This window comes from Gorilla gorilla, chromosome 19 (assembly GCF_029281585.2).
Source record: "Gorilla gorilla gorilla isolate KB3781 chromosome 19, NHGRI_mGorGor1-v2.1_pri, whole genome shotgun sequence".
Lineage (NCBI taxonomy): Eukaryota > Metazoa > Chordata > Mammalia > Primates > Hominidae > Gorilla > Gorilla gorilla.
The window spans coordinates 98,172,770-98,199,112 of NC_073243.2; the positions used below are offsets into that span (position 1 = coordinate 98,172,770).

Here is a 26,343-nt window from a genome sequence, read left to right on the forward strand (position 1 = left end):
GTGTTTTGGGGTTGCTCTTCTTGAGGAGAATCTTCATGGTGTTCTCTGTATTTCCTGAATTTGAATGTTGGCCTGTCTTGTTGGGTTGGGGAAGTTCTCCTGGATAATATCCTGAAGAGTGTTTTCTAACTTGGATCCATTCTCCCCATCACTTTTAGGTACATCAATCAAATGTAGGTTTGGTCTTTTCACATAGTCTCATATTTCTTGGAGGCTTTGTTCATTCCTTTTCATTATTTTTTCTCTAATCGTGTCTTCACACTTTATTTCATTACATTGATCTTCAATCTCTGATATCCTTTCTTCTGCTTGATCAATTCGGGTATTGATACTTGTGTATGCTTCACGAAATTCTTGTGCTGTGTTTTTCAGTTCCATCAGGTCATTTACGTTCTTCTCTACATTGGTTATTCTAGTTAGCAATTTCTCTAACCTTTTATCAAGGTTCTTAGCTTCCTTATATTGGGTTAGAACATGCTCCTTTAGCTTGGAGGAGTTTGTTATTACCCACCTTCTGAAGCCTACTTCTGTCAATTCGTCAAACTCATTCTCTGTCCAGTTTTGTTCCCTTGCTGGTGAGGAGTTGTTATCCTTTGGAGGAGAAGAGGCATTCTGGTTTTTGGAATTTTCAGTCTTTTTGTGCTGGTTTTTCCTCATCTTTGTGTATTTATCTACCATTGGTCTTTGCTATTGGTGACCTTCGGATGGAGTTTTTGCGTGGTCGTCCTTTTAGTTGATGGTAATGCTATTGCTTCCTGTTTGTTAGTATTCCTGTAACAGACAGGCCCCTCTTCTGCAGGTCTTCTGGAGTTTGCTGGGGTTCCAGTCCATACCCTGTTTGCCTGGGTATCACCAGCGGAGGCTGCAGAACAGCAAAGATTGCTGCCTGCTCGTTCCTCTGGAAGCTTTGTCTGAGAGGGGCACCTGCCAGATGTCAGCTGAAGCTCTCCTGTATGAGGTGTCTGTTGGCCTCTGCTGGGAAGTGTCTCCCTGTCAGGAAGCACGGGGTCAGGGACCCACTTGAGGACGCAGTCTGTCCCTTAGCAGAGCTCGAGCCCTGTGCTGGGAGATCTGCTGCTCTCTTCAGAGCTGGCAGGCAGGAATGTTTAAGTCTTCTGAAGCTGCACCCCACAGCTGCCCCTTCCCCCAGGCGCTCTGTCCCAGGGAGATGAGAGTTTTATCTATAAGCCTTGACTGAGGCTGCTGCCTTTTTTTCAGAGATGCCCTGCACAGAGAGGAGGAATCTAGAGAGGCAGTCTGGCTACAGCAGCTTTGTGGTGCTGCAGTGGGCTCTGCCCAGTCTGAACTTCTTTGCGGCTTTGTTAACACTGTGAGGGAAAAACCGCCTACTCAAGCCTCAGTAATGGTGGACCCCCCCTCCCCCCGCCAAGCTGGAGCATTCCAGGTCGACTTCAGACTGCTGTGCTGCCAGTGAGAATTTCAAGCCAGTGGATCTTAGCTTGCTGGGTTCTGTGGGGATGGGATCCACTGAGCAAGACCACTTGGCTACCTGGCTTCAGCCCCCTTTCCAGGGGAGTGAATGGTTCTGCCTCAGTGGCATCCCAGGTGCCACTAGGGTACGAAAAAAAAATAAACTGGCTGGGCGTGGTGGCTCACACCTGTAATCCCAGCACTTTGGGAGGCCGAGGTGGGCAGATTACCTGAGGTCGAGAGTTCGAGACCAGCCTGACCAACATGGAGAAACCCCGTCTCTACTAAAAATACAAAATTAGCCAGGCATGGTGGTGCATGCCTGTAATCCCAGCTTCTCAGGAGGCTGAGGCAGGAGAATCGCTTGAACCTGGGAGGCGGAGGTTGCAGTGAGCTGAGATCACACCGTTGCACTCCAGCCTGGGCAAAAAGAGCGAAGCTCCATCAAAAAAACAAAAAAACAAAAAAAAAAACTGCAGCTAGCTCAGTGTCTACCCAAACGTTCATCCAATTTTGTGGTTGAAACCCAGGGACCTTGTGGGGTAGGCACCTGAGGGAATCTCCTGGTCTGCAGATTGCGAAGACCATGGGGAAAGCGTAGTATCTGGGCCAGATAGCAATGTCCCTCACAGCATGGTACCTCATGGCTTCCCTTGGCTTGGGGGAGAGTTCCCCAAACCCTTTCACTTCTCAGGTGAGGCAACGCCCCACCCTGCTTCTGCTTGCCCTCCGTGGGCTGTACCCACTGTCTGACCAGTCCCAATGAGATGAGCCAGGTACCTCAGTTGAAAATGCAGAAATAATCTGCCTTCTGTGTTGATCTTGCTGGGAGCTGCAGGGTGGAACTATTCCTATTCGGCCATCTTGCCTAGGATTCCCATGTTTTTCTTTTTAATGGACGAAGAAGAATCTAAAATTGGACTTAGAAATTTTCATGTACAATATTTAAGATGCTAGGTGTTGTTTCTTCCTTTCATATTTGATAGTATATACTCATTGGTAACGTACAGAAAGCTTTAAACAAGAAAATGAAAATCTGGGGCCGGGTGCAGTGGCTCATGCTTGTAATCCCAGCACTTTGGGAGGTTGAGGTGGGAAGACTGCTTGAGCCCAGGAGTTCAAGACCAGCCTGGGCAACATGATGAAACCCAGTTTCTACAAAAAATAAAAAAAATTTAGCTAGGCATGGTGGCACATGCCTGTAGTCCCAGATACTGGAGAGGCTGAGGTAGGAGAATCACTTGAGCCCAGGAAATCAAGGCTGCAGTGAGCTGTGACCGAGCACCTGCACTCTTGCCTGGACAACAGAGTGAGACCCTGTCTTAAAAAAGGAAGAAAATTTATATGATTCCTGCCCTCTCAAGATAATCTGTGCATTTTCCATTAAATTTTTTACAATATTCCAGTTATACTGGAATTAATTTTGTATCTTTATTTTTAAATATTTTTTCTACATAAACAATCCAGTGCTCAATAGAGAAAATATAAAAATAGGAAATGTACTTCATTTAGAGATAACCCGTGAAAAGAAATGTGTGTCCTTTCTTTTCATATTTCCTTGAATTGTATTATTACTTTTGTATTCATTTCTTGTTGTAACTTAACATAATGGGAGTACCAAGGTTGAGCTAAGGATGCTTACTTAATACAGGGGATGATATGGCACAGAAAGCCCAATAGGAACTTCAATAAAATGTGTGTGACATTAGGCATATATTGCTTGGATATCTGGACCGGTTAAAACTCTAGCCTCAGCTGGAGGAATGTGAGATACTGTCTTTGAGATCACAGATGTGTCCAAATCTAAGTGTGCTTTGTTACCTTGTTCTCGTAGGAAGCCAAGCGCTTTTCTAACATAGATAAATCTTGGGTGAAGATTATGACTCGGGCACATGAAGTGCCCAGTGTAGTCCAGTGCTGTGTTGGAGATGAGACCCTGGGGCAGCTGTTACCACACTTGCTGGACCAGTTGGAAATATGCCAGAAATCCCTTACTGGGTAAGTTCACTGGCTCTTTGAAAGCTCTCGGTATCCTTGAGACAAAAGGATACAGGGAGACTAGATAGCATTAGCCAAATTTGTTTTCTTTTGCTAAGGCTGAATTTATGTATAAAGCTGTTGCACAGATGAAACGGATATTTTGAAGCCTTATATTCTCATCAAAGACTTGCTAGATTTGTCCTGATGTTGAACTTATAGGACTTAAGGTTGCTTCCATCACTGGGATAAGACTGTATAAACATCCTCATACAGTCCCTGCTTTAAAAAATTAATACACCTATTTTCTGACATTCTTCTTGAATAAACATTTATAGAGCCAACATATTTTATTATACTCATTATATGAAACAGTGTTTAGTATATACATGCAGTCAGGATTATATTAAAAAGTGTCTAATATCTATCTACACACACATTTATGTGTACAGAGGCATTGTGAATTCCAAGAGTCATAAAGTTTTTTTGTTTGTTTTTTTTTTCCTTTGGTTAATCACAATAAAATAATGTAAGTAGAAATATGTTACATAGTAATATGCTAAGTATACATTGACACTCAAGGAAGTTAAACGCAAGCACCTGAGCATTTAACTTAAATAGTGATGTCTCCTTGGCCCACTCTGGGAGACAGTTGATCTTTCCCCATGAATACATCCTGATGGCCTCATGACCTGTAATAGTGTCCTGTGAATAACCAGCTTGTCCTGTGCACTGCGGGACTCAGGTCATCTAAGCCAGGCTGCCCTCATAGACACAGTTGATGGCTAAAATACTGGGCTTCACATGGTGCTTTGGCAGGATCTCGATGAAATAAAGAGAGGAGTTTATTAAAATTGAACAAAAAAAGTGACTATGCTAAAAATGGAAAAAAGACCTGTAAGAGGGTACTTGTAAGCAATATGGATTACTTATTTATTCTTGGCTAACCAAAAAAAAATTTGAGACGGCTGCTGGAAAATAACAATGCACGAGAAAGTTAAGGTCAAAGGAAAAAAAGGGCTAATAAGCTCAGAGGGTAAAATTGGTGCAGAGAAAAACTACAAATGGACCTTAGATTTAGAGAGCAAAGATGCTTCCTAGGTTCCAAGGTAAAGGGTGGCATATGATAGGTTCATAGGATTCATAGAATAAAAGTTACTCGGGGAGACATTACGTTTTGTTGTCCTCAAATTGATAATTTGGAGGAATTTCTATTGTGTATCCTATTAAAAGGGAACCCAGAGCGGAGTCTCCATCTGCTTTCTTATCACAGCATGAGTCAAACATGAGCCTCTTCTCTAATGGAATGGCTTCATTCAGGGAACTAAGGGAATGGAATCACTGCATACACTTCAGTGAATCCTCCATGAATATCGCTTTCATATCCATGTTGGTGGAAGGTATTGGGCAGCATAAAACGTGAGAGATGTAAACCCTGACAAGAATGCAGAGGACAGGGAGTCTGCACTGCTGGTTGAGGACAAATTCAGAGGCTTCAGCATACAGCTGGGGAGATGTGGAAGTTTGTGGGCTTTTAGGAAAGTTGAAGAGTCTAAACATATGTAACTAACCTGCACGTTGTGCACATGTACCCTAAAACTTAAAGTATATATATAAAAAAAGAGTCTAAACAAAACCATGAGTACATGGTTGTCCACCCCACTACCTTGAAGCTAGAGGTAGGGCCAAGATTTTCTGTAGCAAATATTTGCAAGTTTACTCTAATTTAGGTGATGGGTGTTTCAAAGGCCTATGCTATAGAGCAGGGGTCCCCAAACCTCGGCACCAGTCCGTGGCCTGTTAGGAACAGGGCTGCACAGCAGAAGGTGAGTAGCAGGTGAGTGAGCGAAGGTTCATCTGTATTTACACCTGCTCCTCATCACTCGCAATATCACCTGAGCTCTGCCTCCTGTGAGATCAGCAGCAACATTAGGGTCTCATAGTAGTGCAAACCCTATTGTGAACTGCACATACACCCTATTCTGAACTGCACATGCGAGGGATCTAGGTTGCGTACTCCTTGTGAGAATCTAATGCCTGATGATTGGTCACTGTTTCCCATCATCTCCAGATGGGACCATTTAGTTGCAGGAAAACAAGCTGAGGGCTCTCACTGATTCTACATTATGGTGAGTTGTATAATTATTTCATTATGTAATAATAATAGAAATATAAGTGCACAATAATAATATAAGTGAAGTACACAGTAAATATAATGCGCTTGAATCATCCTGAAACTACTCCCACCCCTGGTCTATGGAAAAATTGAAAAATGGTCTTCCATGAAATTGGTCCCTGGTGGCAAAAAGTTGAGGACTGCTGCCATAGAGTATCACCATAAACCTAAGGAGGCTTTTTAAACACCATGGCCATAGCCAACGCCAACATCAGTAAAGCACCCTTTGAATGTTTACTTTAAAGCAAAACCATTTGCAAGTAATTCTTCTAACATAAAGATTTAGAAAAATGGAGTCTTAGGGATTAATGAGTTGATCTCCTTTATAAAATTATTAGATCAAGTCAAGTAACTGTTGAAGGACAAAAAGATTGTTGTCTAATGATTGATGCTGCGCCATTCCATTTAGCCTAATAATTATTTAGCATGACCAAATGCAGTTCAGGCACCACTGAACAGTTCTTGGATATAGACCCAGCAGGAATGCTCTGTGCCTAACACCAGGATCAGGTCAGAGAGAACGAGAAAAGGGTTTCTGAAAGTTTCCCTGCTCTGGGGGTTCTTCAACATGGAAGGACTGAGGGGCAGGGACCACTAAGACATCATGCAGGTTCAGTTACCACTAAAACACTTGCCGAGGAACTGTCTACTGGACTACCTACAGCTGAGTTTATTACTTTTCTCTCCCTTCCTCATCTTCCACCCACCACCACAGACAGACAGACACACACACACACACACATGCACAATCCCCCCTCTATTTTTTTTTTCTCCTTTTTTTTTTGAGATGAGGTCTCACTCTTTTGCCCAGGCTGGAGTGCAGTGGTGCAATCTCGGCCCATTGCAGCCTCCGCCTCCCAGGTTCAAGTGATTCTTCCACCTTAGCCTCTTGAGTAGCTGGGAATACAGGGGCATGTCACCATGCCCAGCTATTTTTTTGGCATTTTTTTTAGTAGAGACGAGGTTTCACCATGGTGGCCAGGCTGGTCTCAAACTCCTGACGTCAGGTCATCCACCCACCTCGGCCTCTCAAAGTGTTTACAGGTGCAAGTCACTGTGCCTGGCCTATTTTTCTCTTTTTTTATTCTTTCTTTTTACCATGAACATATTCTATTCTGTCACCCAACATTTTGGCATTATTTTATAACCCTGCAGAGAAAATGTCTACTCTAAAATTGTTCACACTTTTTTTTTTTTAACTGAGCTTTCCCTGTCTTTTGATTTTGTTACCGAGAAGAGGTTATAAGCAATATATGTAAGCCTTGTATAGACATTTGAGAAATCATATTTATACAAAAACAACACCCTCCCAAGCTGTCGAGAATCAGCATGGACAGGAAGGGTCTTCACACAGATCAGATCGTAATTGGAGTTGCGGTAATCAGACTGTGTCCGTGAAGATAAGGTATCTTCTCTATACCGTCACAGGAGTTTGGCTGTTACACACCACAGCTTCCTTCCATACTGGTCTAATGGGACAGAAAACATGACCCAATTCCTCACCAGAATCAGACCGGGCTACTGTAAGGAGGATAACAAACACATCACAGTTATTCAAATAAGGATTGGGATATTTGAAATAACAGAATTAGTAGTTTTAAACTGAGAAAAGTTTAGTTTTTTAGCTAAAACAAAAGTAAACATTACAAACATTTAAGTAAGACTTTAAGAAAGTGAGGGGGAATAGAAGAAAATAGACTCTCCAGGCTGTCTCATGTCCAAAGTGAACAAATCCCATCGCTGCAAGAGCTTGTTTTACTGAGGATCCTGTGAGAGCTGGATAGAATGATTTCAACCCACACGCCCAGCCTTATCCACGATCATCCCTGTAGACATGTCCGTTTCTTTCCCAAATTCCTTACTTAGCATGACCCTCTCTTTGTATCTCCTTCTTTTCTTTGCCTTTTTCTCAGTGAGTGCCCTCCTTTGTCTTGAGGAATGTAGCTCAGATTTGTCCTCAGCCTGGACACCCCACTCAGCAAAACGAGTCCAGCAGTTGACGAATCGTGAACTGTCCAGCACTCCTCACGCATGCCCTGGGAGGTTGCCATCAGGCTCCGGTTTCTGATCCAAGTAATCCTCTAGTAAAGACTTGATTTTTCCTAGAAAGTGATTTCTGCTGTTATGAAACAGAAATGTTTCCTTATAATTTTACACAGGAAATACATAATGCAATGTTCACTAAGAAGTGAACAACAACACTGGGGTCTACTTGAGGGTGGAGGTGGCAGGAGGGTGCGGACTGGAAAACTACCTATCAGGTACTGTGCTTATTACCTGGGTGTGGAATAATCTGTACACCAACCTCCCAACATGCAGTTTACCTGTATAACAAACCTGCACATGTACCCCTGAACCTGAAATAAAAAGTTGGGGCCAGGTGTGGTGGCTCGTGCCTGTAATCTCAGCACTTTGGGAGGTTGAGGCAGATGGATCATTTGAGGTCACGAGTTAGAGACTAGCCTGGCTAACATGGTGAAATCCCATCTCTACTAAAAAAAAAAAAAATATTAGCTGGGCGTGGTGGCACAGGCCTGTAGTTCCAGCCACTTCGGAGGCTGAAGCAGGAGAAACACTTGAACCCGGGAAGTGGAGGTCGCAGTGAGCCAAGGTCATGCCACTGCACTCCAGCCTGGGTGATAGACTGAGACTCTGTCTAAAAAAAAAAAAAAAAGGTCGAAAAAGGCTAAAATGAATAATAATACGAATGATAAGGGAAGAGCAAAAATTTAAAAAAATAAAAATTAAAAAAGCTGGTAAAGTTTAAAAAAGAAGTACAATTAAAAGCATCATAATTATAACAAAATATGCTAGAAAATGAAGATAGAGAGCTATAGTTAAGAAAACAACAGAATACACATATCCATAACATCAGGAATGACCATAACAGAAAGCAAATAGAGAAATGAAAGCTCGGCTGAAAGCAGGTCAGCGATCGGGAACATTCAGTGGATTTTGGAAACTCCTGGAGGCAGAGACGAATGCCATAGCTTTTCCATGGAGCTTGTCACAGCTGGGTTTTGCTTCTGCTTGGATGACGAATTCACTGGATTCTCTTTTAAGTCACAATTTCAAGTATTGTAGGGAGCTTTTAGATGGCACAGTGCTGGGCTTGGAAACCCAAACCCAAAACCAAAACCTGCCTGGGTGTGTTTTTATCTGACTCTCTACATAGTGTTTTTATCTGACTCTCTACCTAGTATATACAAGATTTTCCAGACTGTGCAAAATGTGTACATTATACTTGTGAAAAATGAGGGAATTCTGCCACCAATTTTGGGAAAAAATTATTTCTCCATCAGAATGTGGAATGTTATTTGAAAACATTCTTAAAAAATTGAAAAATTAAAAACAGCGAGAAGTCACGTAGGAAAATCAGATTGTCACAAGTCACACAATCTTCTCCCCTTTTCCCATCCAGGTTAATTTATTCCTTGAATGACCAGCTTTGTGTGGTTATAAAGGTTTATGTTTTTCCCCTCCTCGTAGGTACTTGGAGAAAAAACGACTGTGCTTTCCTCGGTTTTTCTTCGTCTCAGATCCTGCTCTTCTAGAGATTCTGGGGCAGGCGTCGGACTCCCACACTATACAGGCCCATTTGCTGAACGTGTTTGACAACATTAAATCTGTCAAGTTCCACGAAAAGGTTCGCCTAATTCTAATGGCAGGCCAACAATCACCGTACCTTCGAACCCCAGCTGTCTTTAAGTAGCTGTTCGAAAACGGGTTTATAACAAGGGTTGCTTCCCTGTTCATTAGCTCTTGGCCAGTGACTAAAAACAAATCTCGGGGCCCAATTTACCTTCAGAACTGTATAATTTCTTACTATCCAAAGTGTAGATTCAAATTTAAAAAATGCTAGTTTAGGATTAAGAATGCATTTATGTAGCATTCATGATTTTACACACCAAGTTAACTAGTCAGAAATCCAACAAGATAAAAAACCAGCTGTTCATAAAATAGTGTCTTAACTAAACGGAGTTGCCCTCATGATGTAATTGTTTTAATCTGGTTTTGGCATACTTTATTCAAACTTTTTTTTGTTTTTTTAACACTTCCATGTGTATAGAATCATGAAGCTGCATGAGACTCACGATAGGTCATTTAACTTGACGGAGACTACACTTGCACAGCTGCCGAAATCTATTGTCTAATCCATCCCTCCACCCAAATTCCCTAGGAAAGTGATTCTTCTTGTTAGATATTATATTCAGTTTCCCTCTGGTGCTTCATACAAACCCCTAGTAACATCCATTTCTTCATCCTAGCATGCGGTGTTACATTTATTGAGCAACTGCTATGTTCCAGATGTCATGCTTAACACTGGGAATACGCTAACCTTCCATGAACTTGTGCTGTGGTGGAGGAGACAGGGAAGTAAACAAGTAGCCTTCAGAGTCCAGTTAGGGAGTGTTAGAGCTATTCCATTCGAAGCAATTAAAAGCCACTTGTTAAGGTCAAGCTCCTTGCTGTCTGAGAGACATGATGCTGGCCTGGGGTTCCCAGGAAGAGTGTATCATAATCAACACTGAAGTCAGTTTTATGTACTTAACACTCAAGAGAAATTGGGCAATTAAATTGCTGATAATTTTGGACTTGAATTATTATTGTTGTGCTTCATTAAGCACAAAGAACGTGAGAATGCCCATCAGGGAATCTGGTTGTATAGGGGTGTCGGGGAAGGCTTTCGGCAGAATATAAATTTGCACTGATGTTTTGAAGGTAAGTGGAATATAACCTTGCAGGTGAAGAAGGGAAGTATGGTCAGGTCAGAAGAAGAGCATGTGCAAGGGAGGTGTGGGCGCTCGGAAGTGTGGGAAGCCCAGGATGTCAGCAGCGTGGATGTGTGAGGGAGTGTATTAGTTTCCTAGGGCTGCTGTGGCTTAAAACAACAGAAATGTATTCTCTCAAAGTTCTGGAGGCTAGAGGTGACCGCATCTTAAATTGATTACATCTGCAAAGACGCTATTCCCAAATAATGTCACATTCACAGGTATCAGGCTTAGGACTTCAGTATATCTTTTTGAGAGACACAATTCAACCCACAACAGGGAGCCATGAGCAAAGAGAGAAGGGGGATGGGCAGGATTCCAAAGGCCAGGTGCATCACATTACGGAATTCAGCTTCATCCTGAACATGATAAAAAGCCATGGGAGGTGTTTAAGCAGGGCAGTGACCTGATTTGTGTTTCAGAAACATTCTCTGGTACAGTGTAGGAGGCGGAATGAAAGGGGGCAAGGAAATCAATGTAAGAAGCCATTGCAAAATCAGGATAAAAAAGGCTGAACAGCTGTAACAAGGCTTTGTTAGAGGGGACAGAGAGGAAGGAAAACAGGATGGATTTTAATGGTTCAAAAATCAATGTTTCTTGTTGTTTTATCGGATGTGTGGGTTGAAAGAAGGGACTAAATTCATCAGAAAATTCTTCCTGATGTTTCGCTTAAATCCTCTGCCATGGCATTAGGACATCATGGTCCAAGAGCAAAGCGTCTCACTGTCTCAAGTTGTATGGAAGATAATTTGTCTTTCGGTATCTTATTTACTGTGTAGCTCCCTTTTGTGAATTAAATGCCCACAGACTTTTAGCCTTTGTTCGTAGCAGTTGTTTCTTAAGATCGCGTTGCTTTTGTTTTTTGTTGCTCCTGCCATAAGGTTTCTACAATCAGGGGCAGATTTTGGTTGTGTGGGTGCTAAATCTTGTAAAATTATAAATACAAACTCATATTCAGGACCTTGGAAAGGGTCTGTGTAAGTGAGGGGCCCTGAAACTGAAGCCTCATTAGCTTTTTGGTAGATCACTTCTGTCTACAGCTAAGGAGGACTTAGTACAGCACTTTAGGTTTTAGAAGCCTCATTTCATTTGAGAAACTTTAGAGATTTTAAAAATCATCATATTTGTATTAAATATTTCTTTTAAAAATAAGTTTCCCCCCTTACAGTATGGTTTATTTGGAATTGATTTCTTTCTTTCTTTCTCTTTTTTTCTTTCTTTCTTTCTTTCTTTCTTTCTTTCTTTCTTTCTTTCTTTCTTTTTCTTTCTTTCTTTCCTTCCTTCCTTCCTTCCTTCCTTCCTTCCTTCCTTCCTTCCTTCCTTCCTTCCTTCCTGCTTGCTCGCTCTGTTTCTTTCTTTCTTTTTTTGAGACAGAGTCTCACTCTTGTTGCCCAGCCTGGAGTGCAATGGCACGATCTCGGCTCACTGCAACCTCCGCCTCCTGGGTTCAAGTGATTCTCGTGCCTCAGCCTCTCAGTTAGCTGGGATTACAGGCGCCCACCACCATGCCCAGCTAATCTTTGTATTTTTAGTAGAGACAGGGTTTCACCATATTGCCCAGGCTGGTCTTGAACTCCAGACCTCAGGTGATCCACCTAGAGCAGCCTCCCAAAGTGCTGGGATTACAGGTGTGAGCCACTGTGCCCGGCCTGGAATTGATTTTGTATTGCCTTTTAGATTTCATGGCTTTTTTTTTATTGTTTTGAAGTAGTTTATATTTGGCTTTTACAGTATTTTATAATCTGTAGCTTTACTTTCTTTGGGAACGACAAGTCAATAATTAGTTTTTACTTTTTATATGACTATAGCTTTTTTTTTTTTTTTTGGTTTCTAACATAGATCTATGATCGAATTCTGTCAATTTCCTCTCAAGAGGGTGAGACGATTGAATTGGATAAACCTGTCATGGCAGAGGGCAATGTGGAAGTTTGGCTTAATTCTCTTTTGGAAGAATCTCAGTCCTCATTGCATCTTGTGATTCGCCAGGCAGCCGCAAATATTCAAGAAACAGGTTTCCAACTAACTGAATTTCTTTCATCCTTCCCTGCTCAGGTCAGTGTATTGAAATTTGAAAGTACGTTTTGTAAAATAGTCATTTTAAATCTCAGACATTACCTATTGTAAGCTTCAAAAATGGCTATAATTTAGCTCTAGACCAGTATTAAGATTTTCATAAGGACCCATTAAATATACTTAACCTTTCAGATTTTAACTACAGATTATATGGTCATATATCTATAGACTTAAATGTGTATTTGGGTTATAGATATATTTGATGTATTGTCTTTAATTTAAAACAGTTTTTTCCCTAATCAATCTTTTGATGTAACAATGTACAAAAATCATGAAAATGTACTGATTGAACACTTTACTAAAAAAAGAAAAATAGATTCAGCATTAAAATACAGGAAACAATGTTTTCTTAGTTACTGTGATTAATAAAAACTTGGTGAGCAACTACTCTGTCTCAACATTATGCTCGTTTGGGTAAAGCAAGTTTCAGACATTCTTTGCCTGCAAGCAACTTAAAATCTAGGGAGAAACGTGACTTCAACATAAATGACTTAAAATGATAAGAAATAGAATTTCCATAGGTTATGAAAAAAGGTATCAAAGTTGATGTAATCATGGCTTTACACTTGTGTAACAATCACAGCTGTTGATCACGTTGTATTTCTATTTAAATACATAATTATGCCATACAAATTCATGAAGCCTTTTTTATTTCCGTAAGGTTGGATTATTAGGAATTCAGATGATATGGACACGGGATTCAGAAGAAGCCCTTAGAAATGCCAAGTTTGATAAAAAAATCATGCAGAAAACTAATCAGGCTTTCCTGGAGCTACTCAATACACTGATAGACATCACCACGAGGGATCTGAGTTCCACGGAACGAGTGAAATACGAGACTCTGATTACTATTCATGTGCACCAAAGGGATATCTTTGATGACCTGGTAAATTCTTTATAAATGCTGTGGCATGTAGAGAAAAACAAATTCTAGACACTATCTGCATTTACCCAGTAGAACTAGTTTGATTGAATTCAATGAAAAAATTAAATTCTGGCAAAGAATCATGTTTGTAATCAGAGCTTGTTATCAGCTTTCTTTTCAGTCTTAACTGAACGTAAGTCATATTCTGATGATCTATGCTAAGATGTTATTGAGGCAATTAGACTTTATTCAAAAATGTTTTAACGTGATGATTTTTAATGTTAAAATTGTCATGTAGCATCTGAAAAGCCTTCATACATCTTTTTCGCTTTTTACCTATTAATTGAAGATCACCAGTTTCTTGCTATGAAAATTATTAGTAATATTGCTTAGTAGAGCTGTTTAGGACTTCCCTTAAGCCTTTTGAAAAATCACATTCTTAACAAGTTTTGCTACATTTTATGTCATTGATTGCAAATGGCCTTTCCTAATAGAGCTTCTGACATTCAGGTGTCACACATTTTTGCTTTTAAATAGAGAACAAGGTGGGAAAAGAGAGTTGTGTAGCTATAGAAAATGGGAAATAAAAAGAAGTGAAATTTGTCGTCTACTATAAAATAAATTAGAGGCAAAAAGCTCTTATTTTCATAATAATTTTCTGGATTTGTCTCATCCCATTATGTAAAAAAGATTATGAAAGATTGGTCCTGATATAATGGAAGTAAAGGCAGCACGTCAAAGCTATTGTGTGCTAATCTCCTGTCTTAATAGTTAAGCACACTACTTACCTTTCCGAGGAATAAAGGGCTCAGGCTAATTTTAGATTTCTTATTTGTCAAAGAAAATGATGAAAGTGGCTTAAAATTTTGGTTAAAAAATCTGGACAAAAGCATTGCCAGGCAATGGCCTGTCATTTAGATGTTAGAAATTTTGGCCCAATGTAATTCTTGGGAAAAATAATTACTGGATTAAAAAACCCCAACAGCGTACTTTGTTATAGTCTTAAGAGATGTCTTTTTCCTAATGAGATTGTTTATTGCTGTCTTTGTGTGTCAAAGCATGCTTTTCATAGATTATATTTCATGGTGAGGACTATGGCATTAGGCATGTCAGGGTGAAATTTAAGAAATTAATATCTTATTATTAAAATATGTAAAGCACTTAAATTGGAGAGGCATAATTAGGGGTTTCACTTGAGTTTTCTTATTCCTATATCTTCTAGTTTCTTTTTTACTGATCAATAAATGAATGGCTTGGCTGGTGATATAGTTGACACCTCTGAAATAGTTCGGTTGTCTGTGAGTTTCATTTATTTCACTTTATGATCTACATGAATGCTAATAACGTGTATATTTAATGAGTGATTCTCATCAGAGCTCTAACATATACCTTTTGAATTTCAGTGTCATATGCATATCAAGAGTCCCATGGACTTTGAGTGGCTGAAACAGTGCAGATTTTACTTTAACGAAGATTCTGACAAGATGATGATTCACATCACAGATGTGGCGTTCATATACCAGAATGAATTTTTAGGCTGCACTGACAGGCTTGTAATAACTCCACTTACAGACAGGTGATGGAACCCTTCTCCCCAACCCCCACCATTTTTATTCTCTCGAGTTGCTCAGGGGATTTTTGCTTAAAGTCTCTTAGGGTTTATAGGCTCTTTATACTAAAACCTTTGAAATTTAGTATTTTTAGCTTTATTATCAGCTTTCTTTTCACATGGGATTTAGGTTTGTGACTGACACAGACCTTACTTCCTTTGCCTTCAGTCTTATGGAGGCAGAGTTTAAATGTGTAAACACTGTGTGGACACAGAATGGGCAAGAAAGGGAATTAATTGCTGTGTGTTGTCAGGTGCAAATCACAGTGGGCCTTGCGGGGCTGCTTGAGTATCTGTTCTTACTGGGAGACAATTAAGATTTTCTTTTTTTTTTTTTTTAAGCAGGAAAGAAATTGAGTATCAATGCAGGTAAAAGTTGGGAGAGGGCACTGGAAAGGCCTCCAGAGTGTTAACTCTTCCCTTGGCCTGCTATTTACAAGTTGTGTTAGTGACACCTGCCACTACAACCTCCCTAGATTCAGTCTCCTCATTTGTAAGATGAGCTAAGCCAGTGGTCCCCAGCCTTTCTGGCACCAGGGACTGCTCTCATGGAAGACAATTTTTCTACAGACCAGGGGGTGGGTAATGGTTTCGGGTTGATTCAAGCTCATTCCATTTATTGTGCACTTTATTTCTATTATTACATTGTAATGGATAATGAGATAATTATACGATTCACTATAATTTAGAATCAGTGAGAGCCCTGAGTGTGTTTTTCTGCAACTAGACAGTCCCATCTGGGGGTGATGGGAGACAGTGACAGATCATCAGGCATTAGATTCTTGTAGGGAGTGGGCAACCCAGATCCCTCACATGCACAGCTCACGATAGGGTTCACATGCAGTTCATAATAAAGGTTGTGCTCCTATGAGAATACTGCTGCTGATATGACAGGAGGCAGAGCTCAGGCGGTTATGTGAGCCATGGGAGTGGCTATAAATACAGGTGAAGCTTCTCTCACTTGCCCGCCGCCCACCTCCTGCTGTGTGGCCTGGTTCCTAACAGACCATGGACCAATACTCTGTCCTCATTCAGCTCCAGTACTGGTCTGTGGCCTGGGGGCTGGGGACCCTGAGCTATGTTGTCTCTAAGGGTGCTTGCAGGGCTAATATTCTGTGATTTGCTTAGTCTAATTTGAACTTTGTAATATCAACTACATTGTATATTTTCGCTTCAGGGATGCACTGAATGCTCATTATTGTCAAATGGCTTGCGTTAATCATCCCATATTGTATTCATATAACATAACATTACATTGTGCCCCATAATAATATACAATGATGATTTGTCCATTAGAAATAATGTTCATTAAAAAAATGGACTGGGCATGGTGGCTCGCTCACGCTTGTAATCCCAGCACTTTGGGAGGCCGAGGTGGGCGGAACACCAGGTCAGGAGATGGGGACCATCCTGGCTAACAAGGTGAAACCTTGTGTCTACTAAAAATACAAAAAATTAGCCAGGCATGGTGGCACGTGGCCATAGTCCCGGCTACTCGGGAGGCTGAGGCAGGAGAATCGCTTGAACCCGAGGCAGAGGTTGCAGTGAGGCAAGATCATGCCACTGCACTCCAGCCTGGGTGACAGAGCAAAACTCCGTCTCAAAAAAAAAAAAAAAAAAGTGGAGTTCCCAAATAGGAATTTCTCATAAAATCTCATAAAATGCTTATGTGGTTATTTTATGTCTTCTGCCTTTCAAGTCTCCAGCACTTCCTTGTCTTCCTCTGTCTCCACCGAAGGCCTTATTTCATGTTTTTTTTTGAGAAGATAGATGCATTCATCTCCACCACCATGTGCGTTAACCTGGGTGCCTTTTCTCATGCAGCTGCTTTCTCTCCAGGTTCGCTGTCCAAAGCCAACACCCCCACTGACCCCAGGACTTCCTCTCTGGAAGCAACATCCATTTTCACTTTCTACTGAATCCTTTTCATCAACACACAAACATGCTGAGATTGCTTCTACCCAGCGAACCCTACCATGATTGTCCTGGTTTCCTTCCCACTCCATGCTCCCTTCAAAACCCCTCAAAAGCACAGTTTCTCTCCACCTTGTTTTTCTTCAACTCACTTCATTCAGGCTCTCTGCTAACTTTGTATTGCTGCCATAACAAATTGCCACAAATTTAGAAGCCTGAACAACACAAATGTGTTCTTTTTGTAGTTCTGTCCATCAGAAGTCTGATGTGGGTCTCACGGGATTATAATCAGGTGTCCGCAGGGCTGTGTTTCTTCCCAGAGACTGAGTTCTGTTTCCCGCTCTTCCAAGTTGTTGGCAGAATTCCTTTCCTCCTGGTTGAAGGACCCAGGTCCCCATTGTCTTAGGTCAGCTCAGGGCTGTTCCAGCCTCTGAAGGCTACCACGTTCCTTGATCCTGACTCCTTCTCTCATCTTCAAAGCCAGCAGTGGTGGGTCAGGTGCCTTTCGTGTTTTCAATCTCCCCTCCTTCTTCTGTCTCGTGTCTCTGACCCACTCTTCTATCTCTTCTGCTTTTAAGGACTCATGAGATTAGGTTGAGTCCACTTTATTATCCAACATAATTCCCTCTTCTCAAGGTCCTTAACATTAATGACATCTGCAAAGTCCCATTAGCTGTGGAAGGTAAGATGTTTACAGGTTGCAGGTTGCAGAGATCAGAACGTATTTTGGGGGGACCATTATTTTGTCATACTTTCCGCATCACTCTGATAAAACAGCTCTCCTGAAAGTCACCCAGACCTCTTGCTAAATCCAGTGTTTTTTCCTGGATCTCATCTTTCTTGAGCAATCAGCTGCATGGGAGCAGCTGATCATTCTCTCCTTTTTGATACACTTTCATCACATGGCTTCCAGGACACCACACTCACCTGGTTCCTCCCAGTGGTCTGGTTGTCCTTTTGTACCTGTTTCTACTCGTTCCTCTTCATCTTTCTGACCTTTAAACATAGAACTGCCAGGCTCTTCTCTACCTCTACTCATTCTTTAGGTGATCCCACATGGCTTCAAAAACCCCAAACTCTGCCTCAAACCAGGGCTTCTCTCCCGAACTCCAGACACACATACCTATTTGCCTATGTGACATGTCTGTTGGTTGCTTACAGTATATTTAACCTTAGCGTGTTTGATCAGCCTCACAAAAGTGCCCTCCTGTTGTTGTCTTCATTTTAGCAAGTGGCCATTCCATTTTATCAGAATGATGGAGGGAAGTGTGATAGTAAGTATAATGGCCCCCAAAAGATGTCCATGTCCGAACCCCTGAAGCCTGTGAATACATCACCTCCAAATGGGCAATCCAACACTCCCTGGAGTAACCCTGAAGCCCTTCCTTCTCTCTCACCTCATTATCCAATAATCTACCTTCAATTTGGTCAGCAGTGCTTTCAGGTTCCTTCTAGAATGTGAGCATTTTCACCCCTTTGCCTTACTGATATGGCTCCAATGACTGGAGGAACAGCAGGGTCCTTTGCCTTGTGCCGATTAGATAAACGCTACGGACACACGTGGAGTCGTTTCATGGGGTGGAAAGTTAAATAGGCAAGAAAGAAGGAAAAAGCTCCCCAGTACAGAGACAGAGGGAGGGGTGCTCTGAGCAGAGAGAGAAAAACCACGTAAACAGGGGAAAACAGTAGGTTATATTAGGAGGCTGGAGGAGGCGGTGTCTGATTTGCATAGGGCTTAGGGTTTTGGTTTGACCAGGTGTGTCATTCACGTAGCCCTCGAAAAAACTGGCCCTCCAACCCCAGCCTTTTAATATGTAAATGCAGATCGCAATGATGTCCTGCACACATGGAGTTATCTGGAGACAGCCATGATGCTTGGCGCACGTGGTGACAAGGAGAAGAGGGTGGGAATTGCCCTGTTGGATGGACCCAGTTTCTAATCACCAGCATTTGCATATCAAAGCTTGCCGGCCTGGCTCTTTAAGACGCTTTTCTGCTAGAAAAGAAATGTTTCGGGAGCTACTTTCATTAAAAGAAACAAACCTTACCGAGGACTCCTTTTACCCTCTCTATCTGCCTACAGTTATTTCTATATCATTACTACTATTATTATTATTATTTTTTTTTTGAGAAGAAGTCTCACTCTGTCGCCCAGGCTGGGTCACAGTGGTGCGATCTCCGCTCACCGTAACCTCCCAGGTTCAAGTGATTCTCCTGCCTCAGCCTCCTGAGTAGCTGGGACTACAGGTGCGTGCCACCATGCCTGGATAATTTTTGTATTTTTAGTAGATACGGGGTTTCACCGTGTTGGCCAGGGTGTTCTTGAACTCTTGACCTCAGGTGATCTGCCCTCCTCAGCCTCCCAAAGTGCTGGGATTACAGGAATCATTACTACTCTTATCCTGACCTGCATCCTTCTGACAATGTTTTAACTGGCTTCTCTGCCTCTGTCGTTGTCCCCGTACAGTCTGTTCTCAGTTCAGACACCAGAATGTAAGTCAGATCCTTTGCCCCAAAACTTCTCCCATGGTTCCTTCTCATGCAAAGTAAAAGCCAACATCCTCACGTGGGCCTGTGAGGCCTGGTACAATCTGGCCTCTCCTGCTTCTCTGTTTCTCTATCCTCATTCAGCTCAGGCCACCTGCTCCTTGCACAGCTGTGGCACAGCCCTGCCACAGGGCCCTTGCCCTCGTTATATACTTGGCCTGGCACCCTCTTCCTTCAATAGTGGCATAGCTTGCTTCCTTCTTCCTTTAGTCCCCTGCTAGAGAGTCACCTCAGAGGGTCTCCCAACCTCCCGCAATCTCCAAATCTCATAACCCTCTTATCCTTGGCGCATGGGCTTCATGTGATTTGTTTGCTAGAATTGTTCTGTCACATAACAGATGCTAAATAAATAGTTCTTGAATAAATGAAAGAAGTGATTATTTCCAAAATTGCATCTTAATGGTGAAAAATTTACATGGTACAGAAGAACATGAAGTAGCATGTGTGGGAGGGAAAACTTTTCTATTTTTAAAAATGATCAACAGTTTATTTTCTATCCCTCTGAAAACTGTGGATGCTTAGATAATAAAATCCTTTTTCAGTTTCACATATAGGTATCATAGTTTACAGTCTTTTCTGCTATTTGATTCTTCCACTGTGTTCATTGTCTTGTATTTTTTTATATTAAAAAACTGAGAACTTTAAAAGCAAAATAAGTATTTTTAAGTGTGTAAGTAAAGGGATTCTGAAGTTTGTCTGTTTACCCTAAATGCCCATTTGTTTATTTTTCTTTAACCAACTTGATTATGTGGGAAGTGAGTTATTAATTTTCGATAGTAACTGAGATTCCACTGCAAGATTCACTTCCCTTTTGCAAGAGAAAACTCCTCATTGAAATTAGTACTTTTAAAAAGTCAAATGCTGGAGGCACTGACATGTTGTCAGCCCTTCACTGACTGACCTGTGAATTTAACAGCTGTGGCAGCTCCCTGGATTCTGGGAAGCTCAATGCCATGTGGACAGAGTTGCAGACATTTCTGATGATAAAATAGCTATTATAATATGATAACATACAGCACTTTTCTCCAAAACTCGTAGTGTTTTTAATGAAGACTAGACTTGTCCTGACTACTGCTGTCACTTAAGCAGAAGGCAGAGGAAATTGAGGGCTGATGGAGGCATCTTATCTGCTTGATAAGAAATGTAGACAGGACTTGTACCTTTCTCTGACATTCCTACAGCTTCTGTGAGTTTTGCCTGAGTGCTGACTGCTCAGCTCTGCCCCTAGCAGCTGTGTAGTGTTGGACAAGACGCCTAACCTCCCTCATTCCCTTGTTTGGGAATCATTGTGTGGACTAGAGGCAACGTAAGTACGCAGCACAGGGCGTGACACAGCAAATGTTTGTTATTATTATTATTATTCTTGCTATCACTGTTACTTGTCAAAATTGCTGATAACACTTTTTTTTTTTTTTTTTGGGGAAGGAGTCTCACTCACTCTGTTGCCCAGGGTGGAGTGCAGTGGCGTGATCTCGGCTCACTGCAACCTCTGCCTCCCAGGTTCAAGCGGTTCTCCTGCCTCAGCCTCCTGAGTAGCTTGGATTACAGGCATGTGCCGCCACATCCAGCTAATTTTTGTATTTTTAGTAGAGATGGAATTTTGCCATGTTGGCCAGGCTGGTCTTGAACTCCTGACCTCGTGATCCATCCGCCTCGGCCTCCCAAAGTGCTGAGATTACAGGCATGAGCCACTGTGCTTGGCCTATGATAACACATTCTTTTTTTTTTTTTCGGATAACACATTCTTTAGCAACCTTGTCTTTGGTTTCTCCTTAAGCATGCCCTATAATCAAAGAGTCTGTAACTAAACCAAGTTCTCAAGGAAGAAATGTACTCTGCTGATGCACGTACCATTGTTTCTTAGGAAACTTTTCCGCAGTTTAGAACCAATAGGAGTTGAAACCATTTCTGGTTTACATGTGACAAAATGCACTGACAGTGCTATGAATAGTTACGATGAGTGCTGGTGATAGATTTGGTTAGTTCGAGTGCTAATGAGCCCTGGGGTCATGGGGTTGGTCGCTTTTCATTTGGCATCAGGGTCACATTCTGCATCTCTAATTCCTGTAGCTGTTGGGACAGGAGGGACCAGATAAGAATGAATGGCTGGATCAGCGCAAGCCATTTGTTCAACCAATGTTCATATAGTACAAGGTGCCAGGGGTTAGGCAAGTAGTTGAGGGTACAAGTGTGAACCAAACCTAGCTCCTGACCACAGAGAGTTTATAGCAGTTTAATTGAAGGTTAGAAAACTAAAATGGAGTTGACCACAGGCAACTAAAACACATAAAGTTCAAACCCTGTTCATGAATGGAAACGGTTTTGAAAATAGCCAATAGATAGACTAGAAAGGAAAGCAGGGAAGGGAGGCAAGAAGGGAGATACACTCACATGTAGAATTCTCTAGACACACAGGGAGACGCTGTGACAGATCCATGCTTGTCACCGAAAGGCAGTTTGGGCACCAGTGTAGCAGTGGGTCTGAAGCCCCACCTAGCTGAGCCAGGGAGAAGTCTCCAGGCATGCCCACCTGCTTTTCATGTAAATAGGATTGATCTGTTTGAAGCAACTTGCTACTTGTTCAGTTTAAATATAAACCCAGTGATCTCAGTTGTAACAAGGGTCTGCATAACACAGCAGCCGAGTGATCAGAGTTGATGGAGATGTATTCCCTTTTTTGTGTTTGGTATTTTATTTAATCTTTTTTTTTCAGTTTTTAATTTTTAAGTTCAGGGGTACATGTGCAGGTTTGTTACATAGGTAAACTTGTGTCACAGAGGTTTGTTGTATAGATTATTTCATTGCCCAGGTATCAAGCCTGGTGCCCATTAGTTATTTTTCTTTCCCGGATAGAGTGGGCTTGTCCCAGAGCTGGGAAGTGAGAAGACTTGGCTTGTCTCAGCTGTCCTGCCGCAGTCCTGAGAAAAGTCACTCAATCTCTGTGAGCCTTTTTCCTTATCTCTGTACAGTGGGGGAAAGGAACAGTAGCTTCCTTCCAGGGTTTTCTGGGGATGAAACGAGATGATGCATGTGGAGCACACTGTGGTGTCTGTTGTTGTTACAGACTCTGCTTTGGAAGGGATGGCAAAAATGCAACAGGAGAAATAATACCTTGGGTTAAAAGGCAGAGTCAAAGTGAGAGCGGGCATTCTCCTGATTTCATGCCCAGATCTTTTCCTCTGTATCCAGACTCTGCATACATTAAGGGCTGAGTCATTTACTTGCCTTTATAGCACTCGTTTCCAGTAACATTGAGAACCTGGAACCACCCCCAGCTGGTGCACTCAGTGTTCATTTCCACTGCTCAGGCTGGATAGTCACTTCATTTCCTTGGAAGTCTTTTTCAAGTCCAGATGAATGCTTTATAGTTTGGCCATAAGAAAACCCTACACGGCACCACTTTATAATTTGTCTCCTTTGGTAACACCAGGTGGTGCTGGCAAACAAGTAATTCATCTGCAAGTTATCAGGTGAAAAATTTTCCTTTGCAGGCATTCTTGTATTCTCTCACCAAATCTTTTATTTGTTAATCTCATATAGTAAGATGCAATTGAAAGCATGTGCAAGGTTAGTAGATACTCACAGAAATGGATTCAAGGTGTGATTATTTAGCAGTGTGTGTTTTAAATCCCAACTACATCAAATGGCCAACTCTTAGATTCAAAAGGGGATTAATCTATTTGAAAGGATCCCGATCTGTTTCACAGAATATATACATTTTAGATGGGGGTAGATTTCTGCGAAAATGTTGCCAAATACATTTTGGAAATGCAATGTATTATTTTTATACCTGGAGATTCTCTCTGCATATTATGATAAGAAAGCCTGAAAAATTCAGCAGTAAAGAAACCTGTTTAACCTTTTAAGGAGTTTTTAAACTTAGTTGATCATAGACTACCCCCTCCTTTTCCTCAACATATGTTAACATTGATAAGGATAAGTGTGTTTTAGGATGTTGTATTCGAAATGTTAGGTAGGGACAATGGCCTTTTGTTTTTTAATCTTGTGTGCATTTCATGCCACTGTGATGTCTCAGAAGTATTTCCAGGTGACTGAGGGCTGGTTCTAGTGATGTTTCTACCCATGCAGATGTTACATCACGCTGGCTCAAGCTCTGGGAATGAGCATGGGGGGAGCCCCTGCCGGACCTGCAGGCACAGGCAAAACAGAAACCACTAAAGATATGGGACGATGCCTCGGGAAATACGTCGTGGTTTTCAATTGTTCAGATCAGATGGATTTCCGAGGACTTGGACGGATTTTTAAGGGTATGGGTTATATTTTTTAATCTGGTGAGAAATTGCAGCCAAGGTGGAATATTTTGCTAAAATTTGTTTTCAACAATTGGCCACATTTTAGAATCATTTTCAACTTTGTAAAATTTTTTGGATAATCTTCAATCTTGCCAGGTTGTGTGGACCAAATGTTACTTCCTCCTGACTTTTTTTGATATTCCTTTATCTTGGGTGTTTACAGGTGAAGTGCCAGATTGTGAGCTGTTTTGGGTCACTTGATGCATAGATCTATTTGTTGCACTTTACCTTTGAATGAACTTACATCTGGCTCGTTTTAGCAGCTACATAATATCCTTTTTCTTGGTTTTCTAAAATTATATACTAATTGGATTTTTCATTTAATTTCCTTTCTAAGGACTGGCACAGTCTGGATCCTGGGGTTGTTTCGATGAATTTAACCGTATTGATCTACCAGTTCTCTCGGTTGCAGCCCAGCAAATTTCCATTATTCTGACATGTAAAAAGGAGCACAAAAAGTCTTTTATCTTTACTGATGGAGATAATGTGACTCTGAACCCTGAATTTGGGCTTTTCTTAACCATGGTAAGGAGCTGCTAGAAAAGCTACTGAATTTCAGCATTCTTATCACAATTTTCATGCATCTCCCTGGTCATATGTCATCTGTTTTCCTGAATGGAAATTGGGATTGTAACTTTACCTCCTTTTGAAAACCTTTTGGTGTTAAGCAAAGATCATATGAATAGCTCATGACTTAGCCTGTCCAGGTAAAACGAGATTGAGATATGTAAATGAGTTCCCTGGTTGTCATTCCAGATTTGTTGTGTGTACATAATGAATCTTCTAATATGATGCTGATGTGTGCTTGATTGCATCGTTCATCCTTGGGCTTTATTTTCTGTTTAGAATCCTGGCTATGCCGGACGGCAGGAACTCCCTGAAAACTTGAAGATTAATTTCCGCTCAGTGGCCATGATGGTGCCTGACCGTCAGATTATCATAAGGGTGAAGTTGGCTAGTTGTGGCTTCATTGACAATGTTGTTTTGGCCAGGAAGTTTTTCACGCTCTACAAACTGTGTGAGGAGCAGCTTTCTAAGCAGGTGTGTCATCCTGGAGGTCTTATGCACTTAGGCATGTTTCATTTTTCTATTCAGCAGAATGTTCTCATTTTGAGAAATTCTAGACTGGGCTTGTTGACAAAGGATTTTATTGACACTGAGTAGAAAGGTGTATTACTACAAAAATAATTTTATATGCATAGTTTTTTTAAGAAGTACATTTAAATAAATTAATATTTACAGCATAGAAATGAAGTGAATATTATCTGCACTGGTTTAAGAGCCAAAGGCTTATGGATATTAACATTGGCTGTTTATACCACTTATAGATTCATTGTCATATGTGTTATGTATTTTCATGATTTGTAGGAACCTCCCAATGATTTATTCTTCTTCATTCTAAGCTCACTTGAGTATTTGACCAAGGTTTACTAACTGTCTTGTTTATATGTTGCAGCCTTCTTGCTTGTTTCCTCGATTGTTTAGGGTAGCAGGTTCAGGCATCATGAGGTTTCATAGTTAAAAGTCATGGAATTAAACATATACTTCTGCATTAGTTATCTATTGCTGCATAACAGTCATCTAACAATCATACCACAAACTTTGTGTCTTGTAACAATGTACATTTATTACTACATGGTGTCTGTGGGTCAGAAGTTAGCTGAAATGAGTCCTGTGGTTTGTGTCTAACAAGGCTACAATCAAAGTATTGGCTGGGGCTGTGGTTTCATCTGATGCTCAAATGGGGACAATCTACTTCTGAGCTCACTCAGGTTGTTAGCAGAATTCTGTTAGTTGAGGGTGTAAGGCTGAGGGCTTCGATTTCTTGCTGGCTATTTTCTGGAGGCCACCTTTAGTTCCTATAGGCTGTGCATAGTTCCTTGCTATGTGGGTTTCCCCAACATGACCACTTACTTTCTCAAAGTCAGCAAGGAAAGTGGTTTCAGCAAAATGAGTGCTACAGTCTAATCTAATGTGACCACATAATCACACACACATAATCACATACAACCTGTTGTCTCTGCTGTATTCTATTAGTTAGAAGAAGCAAATCACAGATCCTGCCTACTGTCAAGGTGATATCATATAAGGACATGACCACCAGGAGGTGGGCATCATGCCACAATTTTTTAGTACATATCAGTAAAAATTACTAGAAATATATGCTAAATAATGACACAGTGCAATAAACATGAGACTATAACATGAATAACACTTCCTAACATATATAATCTTTGTTCCATCTTATCACTTAGGCTTTAATTTCAAACTTCTTTGAATCTTTATTACTTTTTATACCCACAGGTTCAACCTAATTACATTCCTACTAAAAAGTTCTTTTCCTATGAGTGTTCAGACACACACAGACTCTTCTGGCTCTGGCCATTGAGCCTTTCTGGTTAGTCTGACCCTAACATTTTGTCTCCAACATTCTTGGTTTCTTCTGCTTATTGGAGCCCTTACTCACTCATTCTTATTGTATTAGTCTGTTCTCATGCTGCTAATAAAGACATACCTGAGACTGGGTAATTTATAAAGGAAAGAGGTTTAATTGAATCACACTTCAGCATGGCTGGGAAGGCCTCAGGAAACTTACAATCATGGTGGAAGGGGAAGCAAACACATCCTTTTCACATGGTGGCAGGAAGGAGAAGTGCTGAGTGAAG

At 41.2% G+C, this 26,343-nt stretch overlaps 1 protein-coding gene across 1 annotated transcript in view; it reads left to right on the top strand.

Annotated features, from left to right (window-relative positions):
• DNAH5 (dynein axonemal heavy chain 5) overlaps positions 1 to 26,343 on the top strand; it is a 321,482-nt gene that overhangs the window by 156,648 nt on the left and 138,491 nt on the right. Inside the window, exons 31-38 of the mRNA XM_055366994.2 lie at positions 3,266 to 3,429; positions 9,074 to 9,230; positions 12,196 to 12,408; positions 13,091 to 13,315; positions 14,698 to 14,870; positions 23,454 to 23,632; positions 24,015 to 24,202; positions 24,524 to 24,718. Coding sequence (XP_055222969.2) covers positions 3,266 to 3,429; positions 9,074 to 9,230; positions 12,196 to 12,408; positions 13,091 to 13,315; positions 14,698 to 14,870; positions 23,454 to 23,632; positions 24,015 to 24,202; positions 24,524 to 24,718 — 1,494 coding nt within the window. The remainder of the gene's footprint in view (positions 1 to 3,265; positions 3,430 to 9,073; positions 9,231 to 12,195; positions 12,409 to 13,090; positions 13,316 to 14,697; positions 14,871 to 23,453; positions 23,633 to 24,014; positions 24,203 to 24,523; positions 24,719 to 26,343) is intronic.